Consider the following 13,752-nt stretch of genomic DNA (forward strand, 5'->3'; position numbering starts at 1 on the left):
AGTTACAAACAGCACTAGAGAATTTAAGATACAAGTCTTGTACTAAGGCAGACATTAAGTTGCTCCAGTCTAGAATAGCTGGAAGGGGTCCTGACAGACCTAAACTCTCTCAGACAAGATTCAGAAATGTGTCCATCATAAGAAGCTTTAATGCATATCGTGATCGAATCAATGAACTTGGCTCTGCACAATTTGCCAGAGAGACTGGTCAGACACTTCAGACATTTTATTCTGTAGACAGTTGGAAGTCAGAAGACACTAGTAACAAGAAGAGAAAATCAAAAAAGAAGTCTGCTACAGTAGATCCTAAGCGATCATCAAATAAGATCAGTCCACACTTGCAGGAAAAACTCTGGAACTTGCCGCACTGTTGTACCAATCATCATCCAGGTAAACTGTCCCTATGTATTGGACTGCCAGTTATGATTAAGAACAATAAAGCAACTGAATGTGGTGTTACCAATGGTGCTGAAGGCATTGTAGTTGGCTGGAAGTCACGACCACTTACTCAAGATAAAATGGCTCTTGATACTCTATTTGTAAAGTTGACTGCACCTCCGTCTCCTATTCAATTAGATGGCTTACCCCTGAATGTTGTTCCTATTACACATCAAGTACAAGAGATTGACTGTGTAATGCCAAATGGTGCACGCCTGCACATAAGTCGAGATCAAGTGGCAGTGATTCCAAACTTTGCAATGACAGACTTCAATTCTCAAGGCAGAACTCTTTCAGATAATGTATGTGATCTTCAGAACTGTCGGACACATCAGTCTATCTATACCTGTCTATCACGAGGTTCAACATATGCAGGTACAATACTTGTGCAAGGATTTGATCCAGCAAAGCTTACTGTTGGCATAACTGGCTACTTAAGACAAGAATTTCGAGACTTGGAACTGTTAGATGAAATAACTAGACTGCAGTACAGCAAGAAATTGCCTGCATTTGTTGACGGTCCTACTCGTGGTGCAGTCATACATGCATATCATACATGGAAAGGCCAAGATTATATTCCCAAGATAGTACACCATGCCATTACACCGGAGACGGGGACTAATATCTAAGTTCCTTACATTGTGGGAACATCCGGCCTAACATTTACATGTATGACGGCCCGTATGTAGCTCCGACGGTCGAAAATATGTTTACAATGTAAGGCCTGATGTCTGGGCATGCGATACCCAAATCACACATTGATAATGTGTGATATTGCGACATATACAATGTTCGCAAATGGCTATGTTACCATATAACATTCGTCCGAAAATTTTAGGTCTCGTTCGGCATGTCCAGCGGGAAGAAATTCTGATCGACATTATGCCTTTCAGGGCAGACAACAGATTAAATATCGAACTAGTATAAGGGCGACACAAAGTTACAATGTATGATCATTTGACATTTGACATTAGAGTCTATATATGAGGTGAGATGTCAGAGCCTCACACCCTCGACCTAATATTCAAACTGTAAGGAGGTCAGACATTCATAGCGCCGCTAAGCGGCTTGACGAGTGGCATACTCGATGGCCACTTAGTGGTCATTGGATCGCCAAGTGTACCGCTCAGCGGCTTTTCAACTGGTCGTGGGAGATCGCACAAGCACAAGCACAAGTTCGATCAAAGAAAGTACATTAACTGTATATAATGAGAAAGCGGCAAACGACAAGACATCGACAAACTGCTAGCACAGGATGCAACGACGAGGGGCAAGGGACAGGAACAGCACGTAAAATTATGAGGAAACCACTTATTTGCACACAAGCTGGGCCAAGTCATCCCTATCCACCCTAAGCGTCCTGCTGCCTTCTTCCAGTACTAGAACAAGCGGGTCTGCCATGCCCCGCATCGTTTTGCCGTATGCTCCGAAGTTGGGGCCATGCTTACACATGATCGCATAATCGCCAGGGCCTGGTCGCAATATGACGAGGTCTTGGAGAGAGACATCGGCATATTCTAGCTTTCGCGTCCAGTATTCGCATCGCACCTTGCCGTCCACTGGGGAGGCTCCCTTCACCGTGGTCATCAGCTTGTCTCGGAGTTGACCGGCTGTGCACATGAACTTAAAGCGATAAGTATGGAACGCAGGTGCCACAGCTGCATCCAGCATCCATCCATTGGGTGAATTCAGCGGACATTTTGTGTTGATGATGAGGCTACACACCATTAGGTTCGACTAAAGACATCGATCCATCGGGTCCTAATGTGGATTCAGCGGACGCTCGGTAGTGGTGGTGCGGTTACGCACCATTAAGTTCCACCAAATACGCCCACGCCGAATCTGTGTCGTGTGACGCGGGTTCTAATTCGTGGCCCAATGAGGTCCGAGGCTGCTCAGGGAGCGGACCATGCTTCGCCGTGTCGATGTTGCCCCTGCAATGAGGCAGTTAGATATGACCAGAACTACAAGTAATGAATCTTACCTTTCTTCTGACCGGAATGCGATCTCGGGCTTTTGGAACAAGAGGACGCCCCTCGAGGTTAAAAGCTTGGCTTCAAGCTCAACTTCGTAATCGCCGTGGTACGTGACGTTTCGCAATGTGCCCACAAATCCCTTCAAAGGGCCTTTGATGACACGCACTGCTTGCCCGATGTCGGGATTCTGTCGGTCAGGATGCTTGAGGGCAAGCTCCATCTCCACCTCTTCCTCCGTTTGCATCTCAGAGCGTGAGGGGCGCTGCTCTCCCGGCCTTGATACTGTCACCGACGGCTGTATCGAGGTCCATTCTGCCTCGGACTCTGTGAGTAAGAGATCCCAGGGTAACACATGATGCTATATCGAGTTTTGAGCATCGATAATGTCGCAGGTGGTGGGAAATACCTCAGAGGTTTCCAACACAGAAGAAGTATGAAAGACTCCCATTATTGGGTTTCTAGTTCACTGAGAAAAGTTCAGTACTTGGAAGCATCGTCGTACGTAGAACATACATGCTGAGGAAAGTTCCACTATTAAGGATTGCAATTGCATGAGAAGTGCACAACGTACCTCGACTTTGTTCGCGTGAACAATCGTGACATCGAAATCATCCACGGCAATCACTTGCCCTTCCAAGCCCGCATGGAGGCCCGTCTTAACTTTGACCGCATCGCCAACTGCCCAAAGGGGGTGTAACTGAGTTACAGGTAGCACGAGAGATGAAAGTTCGTCATCCAACTTCTCGTGGTAGAGATTGGTTAGCGTAGCCTGTCCATTAATGACTGAATGCATGACACCGATGAGGCCGCATTGCTCGCCCTGTATAACGATCACACGCGTGCCTGCAGCCAATTCGAAGTCAACACAGAATAGAATGAGCTTTGCTATTGCTGTCTTTGGCACGAATTTCGCTGCATTAAAGACGAATACATCGTTTCGAGTCGCGTGGATGTCGAAAGTCACCCGGTCCAAAGTGAGTTCGAGCTGCAGGAGGCCGCCTTTGAACTTCTTGCCCTTGAGAATATGTATCAGCCGATCACCTTCGCTTTCTGTCACAGCCTCTCCGAACAACTCCTTCAGTAATGCTGGCGGCATCGGTTGCTGAGAAGTTCTTCCGTGCTGCCGCTTTTTTGTAGTAGGCAAGTGCGGAACCACCCAGACACGGAGGAGAGAGTCCTCTCGTGACTCCACGAAGGCCACATCGTGCTTATATGTACCACGCGAGATGCACACCCAAGGAGAGAGGAAACCATTTTCCGTGGCTTGAAGGTGGATTCCATCGGGGGCAAGAGAGACGACTGCGCCACCCGACTGTGAGGCCCGCTATGCACATTTAGCCGCCATGTCTCTCTCCGTAATAGACTGAGCCATGGCTTCTGCATCAGCAGCATCATCGCTGACACATGCATTATCAAGACGCGCCCGAGCTTGTTGAGTGCGTTGGACGTCGGCGAGCAACTCGGCTGGAAACAAGCTGTAAGATATATCCAATAATGCAGCTGAGACACTTACCCAGTTCCTCCTCCTCTTCTTCTTCTTCCTCCTCCTCCTCCTCCTCCTCGTTGTCGACGATAGCCTCGATATCCAAGTATGGGTTCTTGGCATTCCATGCATGAGGATTGAAAATGTAAGATGTGACTGCAGTACTTACCGCTTTCCGCGCACGCTTTGAAGACATGGCAGCATCAGTGGTACCGAGAGGTCGGGATAGTGTCCATTAGATTTGAGCAATCGTATCTTATGAGACGTCGCTTGGAGTACACGAGGCTTCGACCACGAGGCGTTCATCACCAATCAGCCCACATGTACAATTACTTCCGAGTAACACGCGCAATGTCCTTCAACGTCGCACTGCTGGTGATGAGGTGTCACCGAGAAGATTTCCGATGTAGCGGCTGCTCCTGCAGTTGTGCGTGAGCATGCACAAGCGCCGCATTCTCCTATACATTGAGAAACATGTCAGTATAGCTACACCGCCCTTCGTCCATATCGTGCACATACATTATTGTCAGCCTGTCAGCCTATCAACCTCAGCGTGTACAATCGACCTGGCGCGATCTGGCTGTAACCGCACGGGTGCGTTAATGTCAAGGGTCTTCAGAAATTTTTACGCGTAAGGTAATCAATAACCAAATCGGCTGCAATTCGATTGTATCCCACTCTGGTATGCAACCGGCGCAAAAGGGCGATGAAACAAACTGTCCGGCAGCTTGGCTACCTATACTATAGCTAAAGATAACGAGGACCCCACAAGAATAAATAACAATGAAACTACAAAAGAGAGTGAACTACACTACAATGTTACTAAAGGCTCCAGGCCACATAGCAAATGACAAGCGCTACAGCCGAGAGATGGTGGTGGAATGAGAACAAGAGGAAAGAAACACCCATTCCACCTCCAGCGGAGTTTTGACACATCTCATCGCTTTGTCCCACGCAAATAAGGCAGCCACACATCACGGGCCACTTGTCACGAGCTGCTTGTCACGAGCTGCTTCTCAGCCTCTGTTTGTCTTGCACAAATAGACCGCGTGTGCCATCTGGCCGCTGTCCAGAATTTGGGCGCCTTCTTCCTTGCCTTCGAATTTCCATCATCCCTGCGATATCGGCCAGTTCTTCCATCGCCGTGTCTGCCTCCTCCTCCTCGCCCATGCCCTCCTCGCCATTGTCGTTGTCGATGCCATCACCCTCTTCCGCTCCAGTGCCGTCGTCACCGCCCTTTTCCTCGCCCACTTCGATGCCCTGAGGGCTTCCTCATAACGCCCTCTTCCGCGCAGGTGCCCTCTTCCTCGCTGAGCCGTTCTCGTGCGTGCCACCATGCCTGTTTGAATTAGGGGCCGATAGTATACATTGTATTAGAACCTGTATCATAGCCATCCGAGCCACATCTCTGATGATTGAGCGCCATATCGGGTTTGTACCAAACATAACCATAAGAACAGCGAAAATGCACCATTAATTGACGCCTGAGCCGCTAGAACAACCCACAGGCCAATATTGGCTCTGCTTGAAAGCCCGGAACCGTACGTTGTTGCCCATGGACGCATCGTCCACAGCTCACTCTGGCTATACAGATATTACAGATGCTACATAACAATCACTCGCAAATACCGGTCCTTCGTCAAGGTCTCGACGTCTCCGCTTTCTACAATACCTGGCGCGTGTTCATGGAATGGTCAGAAATTACGAGGATCGACCACCTGAGCATACCATGTGAGTGCTCTAGTCCCACCATGATGCACCCCACTTACATGACATTTGCCATGTACACCAAGCTGTGCTGTGACCTGAAGAAGATTCAGGCTTCCGTCTTGGGAGCAGTGGCATTCAATTTCCTGTATAGCTTTCCAGTGTTTAGCTTTCGCAAAGAGCTTGATATGAACGACTTTGGCCTGCTCATCGTTCGGCTTCCGTGCTGGGATCTTGATGCACAGGACTATGTTGGGCTTCTCCGCGATAGGTGAGTCAGTACGTTTTCTCGTCTCACCGCAATTCAAGAGGTCATACCTGATCTTCGCGAGCCTTCTTGTTAGTTCTCGCATCTTTTTCCGTAAACTCTGCGGGTGCCAATCGTTTACCGATCGTGGAATAAATACACGAAGCGTCTCAGTCGCGAAGGCCTGAAGGGGCTGGAGGAGGCATGCCGGAGGGTTGCAGGTGAGCTCGTTTAGGGCTTTGCGATCACTCTCGCTCTCCCGAGAGAGCACATTTGCTGCACCACCATCCCACTGTCTGCGGGTGCATTTGACTATAACATTGGTCACCACATGGTCGAACGTTGCAATCATAGGCTTACATGCTTGTATGTCAGACGCACTCGTTTTGCTCGTCACTCCACATTGCGCTCTTCGGGCGATTTACGCTTGCGTGCGATCTCCGACGTCGACTTCTCAAGAGGTGCTGAGCCCGCGGTATCCTCGTGTGCATAAGGACCGAGTGTTGGAGCCGCAGGGGCATGTCGCTGACTACTGTAAGTGCCTTCTGCTATGTTCGCTGTGAGATTTGCTCACATATTTCCAGAGTGCATCGATGTAGTCCTGCTTTACTGCATTCGACCGGCCAGTTGGTGTGACCGTTAAATTGTGCTTGTTGCAGAGTTTCGTAAGTATGTCCACCGTGTACCTGCTGAAAGTTGATTTACTGTACTTTTTCCGTAGCAGTGTCTGTTCGGCTCGTTCGAGGTCGAACATGGTCAGTGGTCTACGGTTGCCTGATTCTTTTGTATATGTCAGTCACCTGCAATCCTTATGGAGTGTGCGACTTGAATTGGTAAGACTATTGTTCTATTGTTCACCGCGACTTAGCGCAAAGGCGCGACCTCTCCCGGCTTTGAGCTTCCCCATCCATGACCAGCATGCTCCAACTGCCGATAACAAAACATCACATCCAGCGCCAGTACCAACCCTCATCAGGACACATGCGCGCCTTCTCACCTCATCGGCAAGGTCGAAATTCCACCTTATCAAGCCTCAATCAGATGTTCAGGCTGGCACACGCCAAAGCATTGCTAGCGACGCGCATTCCCCAGGAGCTGATGCAGCAGTGTCAGAACCCGTCATCCCTAAGCCTGACGGCCAAGTAGGTCGCCCAGGCCGAGGAGGTTACACGCTTAGTGATGAGTTAGGGAGACACGGGTGGGATACCGTGAAGTATAACAAGTTTCTGGTATGAAGCATATCTTGCAATGTTTTCAAAGACTGTAGCTGACTAGCAAGTACAGAAGGACATCGGTGACTTGGCAGTCAGGTATTTGGAATTGGACAAGACAATCTCGAAACAGAATCAGACGATGTTGGACGCAGTGTATGCCCAGGTACGTCGGGTAGTTGCATACACGATCGGCACTGACGGTTACAGAACTTCATCAGGCTACGAAGCTCTATCCCCAGCTCGCGCACTACAAGAAGAGTTGGCCGGTCAGAGACGTTCTGAAGACCAAGTTAGGAAACACGACCTACATGACCAAGAAGGATAGGGGGAAGGAGCAGGAGGCCCGCACATCTGTAAGTATAGTTTGAACCTCAAATGACCGATGCTTATTTGTCTGCAGGTTGCACCGGCTGTGTTGTAAAATATCCTGCATTGTTGTACTGCTCTCGATTTTAGTTATGAATGTAGACTCAATTGTTTGGATTCGAGCGGCGCCCTACATGCGCTCATGTAGCGTTATCCCATGTTGTTTCCAGATCTGCGCTGTACGAGTCGACCCCATTTGCACCAATGGTCAGTAAAGTTATAAGTCGGCTGTCCCGGGCTGCTGCCTGAACGGGGGATACTAAGGCTCACAAGATCGTCGGCATGCCCAGTCGGCAGTAACGCAAAAGTAACGCATATGTCACAGACAGTAACACGTGCCATTTTGTTACTCCGCTCGGCAGCCTAATGCGCGAAGGTTGTGACCGTGTCATTGTGAATGCCACCACTTGAAACCCCGCTGCCGACGCTCGCGGCAGACTTCGGCCAGTGACTAGCCAGCGTTACATTGGAGGTCAAAAAGGGACTCCTCCAATACCGATCCATTTGAGCTCGTTCAACCTCAAGAATGTTGTAGTACTATAAAATCATACATATAAGAGATAACTAAGTGGTAGAGGCAGGGGAAAGGGCTAATTGAGCGAGGTGCTGACTTGGGGGGCATGCCGATGATCTTGTGAGCCATAGTATTGATTGCAGCACACATTCACCTCCACCTTCACCGAGCTTCAGTCTTTCCACGATGGGAGCAGACGATAATGCACATCTGATCAGTCAAGTAATGTACCGACTCGTCAAAGACTTACGTTAGATGCCAGTAACATTGCAGGAGCGCTGTGTGGAGGAGAGCGATGTACCTCCCTTGCCGCTGACAGGGAAGACCTCGCGAACGAGCATCATGGACCGGTCTACATCCTCGACGAGCTGCTTGGTCCGATATACGCTGGCCGTAAGGGTCCGAACCTCCTCCTGTAAGTCACTAATGGAGGACACCGAGGCCATGTAAGTGCTCTCTGTAAACAATGTTAATATCGATTCAAGTCAAAATGTATAATCATCACTTACGACCACGACTAGCCATGAGGATCAGTTTGGACAGCAGTGGGGGAATGGTGGTGGTGGTGGTGGTATGCTCCGAATGTGAGATGGGGAAAGACTCGGAGACACCGCAATATATATAGGCATAGTCATGAGACCCTATTATATAATTATAGGTGGAATACTATTAGTGACCGACATGCCCCAGAAGGGTGATACTTCTTTCTATGCAGTTTGAGCATTCCATATGCTACAGAAAAAATATCTGAAGCCGAAAACAGTCAGGCAACATGGCACAATATATTTCCTCCGATCATCGGCATGTCGCAACACTTTTAATACAAAATTTTATACAAAATCTCACTATCCCGATTCCTACTTAGCTGTGAAGCTTTGAAGGGTTCTAGCGATGACAGAAGCAGTGTGAAAATCTAACCCTTTTTTTCAATGGCCGGGAAAGAACTTGTTTTATAAATCTTTACCTTAAATTCACAATGAATTGTGTGCTGGGTATGGGATAGTGGAAGAGGGTCCATATGCTTTCGAGTCTCACACGCGAGCTTCGCAGGCTTCACCGGTGCCCACATGATGAAAGAACTTGATAACGAATACATACATTCTCCGACGACAATGCAGCGCAAGATAACAATGAATACGTTCTCGGATGACAAACTATACATGACCCAACACACGAACAGCTAACCCCTAAAGGTTGCTCAGCGAACTAGTGGAGGAAGTGAATAAAGACTACATCAGTACAATGTTGAACGCGTGTACGCACTGTCGGCAATGACCTCTGCACAGAGAGAGTCCACGGCATCGGCTGTGACATCTACTATTTGGCTGAGCTCCTCCGTGTGTTGTTCTGACTCGTCTAAACATTTCTGCATCGCACGAATATCTGCGCGTGCTCACGCTTCAGGTCCTCGATCTCCTCCAGTAAGGACGTGCGCGTATCCGATGAAGGCGGACGGGATGTGCTCGCCACGTCCGTCTCGGTACTAGATTTTGGACATTGGACTGGGGACACGGAGACCTGTAGGTGAGTAACGTCAGCAACTGAAATGTGGACAGCAAACTTCCACATCCACCTTGTCTGACATATTTGCGGCCGACTTTTCGAAATTCTGAGGGAGTAGCGTGGACAGCGAAATCCGGGACGGATGGCGATGGGTTCGCATTATCAGCCTGGCAGCAGCAGGCAGGATATATAAAGGCAACATACCTGGGATTAGAAGCGTCATGCCAGATGGTTCCATGAATACCTGTCGCGGAAGTCAACGAGAAGCACGGCGTCAGCACGGAATTCATGTAAGCGATGTGCGTAGAGCACTCACATGGTACGCTCAGGTGGTCGATCCTCGTAATTTCTGACCATTCCATGAACACGCGCCAGGTATTGTAGAAAGCGGAGACGTCGAGACCTTGACGAAGGACCGGTATTTGCGAGTGATTGTTATGTAGCATCTGTAATATCTGTATAGCCAGAGTGAGCTGTGGACGATGCGTCCATGGGCAACAACGTACGGTTCCGGGCTTTCAAGCAGAGCCAATATTGGCCTGTGGGTTGTTCTAGCGGCTCAGGCGTCAATTAATGGTGCATTTTCGCTGTTCTTATGGTTATGTTTGGTACAAACCCGATATGGCGCTCAATCATCAGAGATGTGGCTCGGATGGCTATGATACAGGTTCTAATACAATGTATACTATCGGCCCCTAATTCAAACAGGCATGGTGGCACGCACGAGAACGGCTCAGCGAGGAAGAGGGCACCTGCGCGGAAGAGGGCGTTATGAGGAAGCCCTCAGGGCATCGAAGTGGGCGAGGAAAAGGGCGGTGACGACGGCACTGGAGCGGAAGAGGGTGATGGCATCGACAACGACAATGGCGAGGAGGGCATGGGCGAGGAGGAGGAGGCAGACACGGCGATGGAAGAACTGGCCGATATCGCAGGGATGATGGAAATTTGAAGGCAAGGAAGAAGGCGCCCAAATTCTGGACAGCGGCCAGATGGCACACGCGGTCTATTTGTGCGAGACAAACAGAGGCTGAGAAGCAGCTCGTGACAAGCAGCTCGTGACAAGTGGCCCGTGATGTGTGGCTGCCTTATTTGCGTGGGACAAAGCGATGAGATGTGTCAAAACTCCGCTGGAGGTGGAATGGGTGTTTCTTTCCTCTTGTTCTCATTCCACCACCATCTCTCGGCTGTAGCGCTTGTCATTTGCTATGTGGCCTGGAGCCTTTAGTAACATTGTAGTGTAGTTCACTCTCTTTTGTAGTTTCATTGTTATTTATTCTTGTGGGGTCCTCGTTATCTTTAGCTATAGTATAGGTAGCCAAGCTGCCGGACAGTTTGTTTCATCGCCCTTTTGCGCCGGTTGCATACCAGAGTGGGATACAATCGAATTGCAGCCGATTTGGTTATTGATTACCTTACGCGTAAAAATTTCTGAAGACCCTTGACATTAACGCACCCGTGCGGTTACAGCCAGATCGCGCCAGGTCGATTGTACACGCTGAGGTTGATAGGCTGACAGGCTGACAATAATGTATGTGCACGATATGGACGAAGGGCGGTGTAGCTATACTGACATGTTTCTCAATGTATAGGAGAATGCGGCGCTTGTGCATGCTCACGCACAACTGCAGGAGCAGCCGCTACATCGGAAATCTTCTCGGTGACACCTCATCACCAGCAGTGCGACGTTGAAGGACATTGCGCGTGTTACTCGGAAGTAATTGTACATGTGGGCTGATTGGTGATGAACGCCTCGTGGTCGAAGCCTCGTGTACTCCAAGCGACGTCTCATAAGATACAATTGCTCAAATCTAATGGACACTATCCCGACCTCTCGGTACCACTGATGCTGCCATGTCTTCAAAGCGTGCGCGGAAAGCGGTAAGTACTGCAGTCACATCTTACATTTTCAATCCTCATGCATGGAATGCCAAGAACCCATACTTGGATATCGAGGCTATCGTCGACAACGAGGAGGAGGAGGAGGAGGAGGAAGAAGAAGAAGAGGAGGAGGAACTGGGTAAGTGTCTCAGCTGCGTTATTGGATATATCTTACAGCTTGTTTCCAGCCGAGTTGCTCGCCGACGTCCAACGCACTCAACAAGCTCGGGCGCGTCTTGATAATGCATGTGTCAGCGATGATGCTGCTGATGCAGAAGCCATGGCTCAGTCTATTACGGAGAGAGACATGGCGGCTAAATGTGCATAGCGGGCCTCACAGTCGGGTGGCGCAGTCGTCTCTCTTGCCCCCGATGGAATCCACCTTCAAGCCACGGAAAATGGTTTCCTCTCTCCTTGGGTGTGCATCTCGCGTGGTACATATAAGCACGATGTGGCCTTCGTGGAGTCACGAGAGGACTCTCTCCTCCGTGTCTGGGTGGTTCCGCACTTGCCTACTACAAAAAAGCGGCAGCACGGAAGAACTTCTCAGCAACCGATGCCGCCAGCATTACTGAAGGAGTTGTTCGGAGAGGCTGTGACAGAAAGCGAAGGTGATCGGCTGATACATATTCTCAAGGGCAAGAAGTTCAAAGGCGGCCTCCTGCAGCTCGAACTCACTTTGGACCGGGTGACTTTCGACATCCACGCGACTCGAAACGATGTATTCGTCTTTAATGCAGCGAAATTCGTGCCAAAGACAGCAATAGCAAAGCTCATTCTATTCTGTGTTGACTTCGAATTGGCTGCAGGCACGCGTGTGATCGTTATACAGGGCGAGCAATGCGGCCTCATCGGTGTCATGCATTCAGTCATTAATGGACAGGCTACGCTAACCAATCTCTACCACGAGAAGTTGGATGACGAACTTTCATCTCTCGTGCTACCTGTAACTCAGTTACACCCCCTTTGGGCAGTTGGCGATGCGGTCAAAGTTAAGACGGGCCTCCATGCGGGCTTGGAAGGGCAAGTGATTGCCGTGGATGATTTCGATGTCACGATTGTTCACGCGAACAAAGTCGAGGTACGTTGTGCACTTCTCATGCAATTGCAATCCTTAATAGTGGAACTTTCCTCAGCATGTATGTTCTACGTACGACGATGCTTCCAAGTACTGAACTTTTCTCAGTGAACTAGAAACCCAATAATGGGAGTCTTTCATACTTCTTCTGTGTTGGAAACCTCTGAGGTATTTCCCACCACCTGCGACATTATCGATGCTCAAAACTCGATATAGCATCATGTGTTACCCTGGGATCTCTTACTCACAGAGTCCGAGGCAGAATGGACCTCGATACAGCCGTCGGTGACAGTATCAAGGCCGGGAGAGCAGCGCCCCTCACGCTCTGAGATGCAAACGGAGGAAGAGGTGGAGATGGAGCTTGCCCTCAAGCATCCTGACCGACAGAATCCCGACATCGGGCAAGCAGTGCGTGTCATCAAAGGCCCTTTGAAGGGATTTGTGGGCACATTGCGAAACGTCACGTACCACGGCGATTACGAAGTTGAGCTTGAAGCCAAGCTTTTAACCTCGAGGGGCGTCCTCTTGTTCCAAAAGCCCGAGATCGCATTCCGGTCAGAAGAAAGGTAAGATTCATTACTTGTAGTTCTGGTCATATCTAACTGCCTCATTGCAGGGGCAACATCGACACGGCGAAGCATGGTCCGCTCCCTGAGCAGCCTCGGACCTCATTGGGCCACGAATTAGAACCCGCGTCACACGACACAGATTCGGCGTGGGCGTATTTGGTGGAACTTAATGGTGCGTAACCGCACCACCACTACCGAGCGTCCGCTGAATCCACATTAGGACCCGATGGATCGATGTCTTTAGTCGAACCTAATGGTGTGTAGCCTCATCATCAACACAAAATGTCCGCTGAATTCACCCAATGGATGGATGCTGGATGCAGCTGTGGCACCTGCGTTCCATACTTATCGCTTTAAGTTCATGTGCACAGCCGGTCAACTCCGAGACAAGCTGATGACCACGGTGAAGGGAGCCTCCCCAGTGGACGGCAAGGTGCGATGCGAATACTGGACGCGAAAGCTAGAATATGCCGATGTCTCTCTCCAAGACCTCGTCATATTGCGACCAGGCCCTGGCGATTATGCGATCATGTGTAAGCATGGCCCCAACTTCGGAGCATACGGCAAAACGATGCGGGGCATGGCAGACCCGCTTGTTCTAGTACTGGAAGAAGGCAGCAGGACGCTTAGGGTGGATAGGGATGACTTGGCCCAGCTTGTGTGCAAATAAGTGGTTTCCTCATAATTTTACGTGCTGTTCCTGTCCCTTGCCCCTCGTCGTTGCATCCTGTGCTAGCAGTTTGTCGATGTCTTGTCGTTTGCCGCTTTCTCATTATATA

General features: G+C 49.6%; 5 protein-coding genes across 5 annotated transcripts; 4 read left to right on the forward strand and 1 right to left on the reverse strand.

Moving 5' to 3' along the window:
• Positions 1-1,749: 1,749 nt before the first annotated feature.
• Positions 1,750-4,093, reverse strand: SCP_0409690 (hypothetical protein; the record flags this gene model as incomplete). Its single annotated transcript, XM_027757697.1, has 8 exons — positions 1,750-2,048; positions 2,164-2,199; positions 2,248-2,372; positions 2,423-2,772; positions 2,986-3,677; positions 3,747-3,878; positions 3,928-4,012; positions 4,067-4,093. The coding sequence occupies 8 exons, from the start codon at positions 4,091-4,093 to the stop codon at positions 1,750-1,752; spliced, it is 1,746 nt and encodes a 581-aa protein (XP_027613498.1).
• A 1,555-nt stretch (positions 4,094-5,648) lies between these two features.
• Positions 5,649-7,486, forward strand: SCP_0409700 (hypothetical protein; the record flags this gene model as incomplete). Its single annotated transcript, XM_027757698.1, has 9 exons — positions 5,649-5,875; positions 6,367-6,385; positions 6,451-6,516; positions 6,576-6,606; positions 6,648-6,669; positions 6,720-7,080; positions 7,136-7,228; positions 7,284-7,418; positions 7,466-7,486. 9 exons carry the CDS (start codon positions 5,649-5,651, stop codon positions 7,484-7,486), a joined length of 975 nt encoding a protein of 324 aa, XP_027613499.1.
• A 3,813-nt stretch (positions 7,487-11,299) lies between these two features.
• On the forward strand, positions 11,300-11,654 carry SCP_0409710 (hypothetical protein; the record flags this gene model as incomplete). The annotated part of the gene is made up of 3 exons (XM_027757699.1): positions 11,300-11,326; positions 11,381-11,465; positions 11,515-11,654. 3 exons carry the CDS (start codon positions 11,300-11,302, stop codon positions 11,652-11,654), a joined length of 252 nt encoding a protein of 83 aa, XP_027613500.1.
• A 228-nt stretch (positions 11,655-11,882) lies between these two features.
• On the forward strand, positions 11,883-12,501 carry SCP_0409720 (hypothetical protein; the record flags this gene model as incomplete). The annotated part of the gene is made up of 2 exons (XM_027757700.1): positions 11,883-12,407; positions 12,463-12,501. 2 exons carry the CDS (start codon positions 11,883-11,885, stop codon positions 12,499-12,501), a joined length of 564 nt encoding a protein of 187 aa, XP_027613501.1.
• Positions 12,502-12,734: 233 nt separating this feature from the next.
• SCP_0409730 (hypothetical protein) lies at positions 12,735-13,643 on the forward strand (the record flags this gene model as incomplete). Its single annotated transcript, XM_027757701.1, has 4 exons — positions 12,735-12,970; positions 13,021-13,145; positions 13,194-13,229; positions 13,345-13,643. 4 exons carry the CDS (start codon positions 12,735-12,737, stop codon positions 13,641-13,643), a joined length of 696 nt encoding a protein of 231 aa, XP_027613502.1.
• Between the last annotated feature and the right edge of the window lie 109 nt (positions 13,644-13,752).

The sequence above is a fragment of the Sparassis crispa genome (assembly GCF_003851025.1).
Source record: "Sparassis crispa DNA, contig_000003F, whole genome shotgun sequence".
Classification (NCBI taxonomy): domain Eukaryota; kingdom Fungi; phylum Basidiomycota; class Agaricomycetes; order Polyporales; family Sparassidaceae; genus Sparassis; species Sparassis crispa.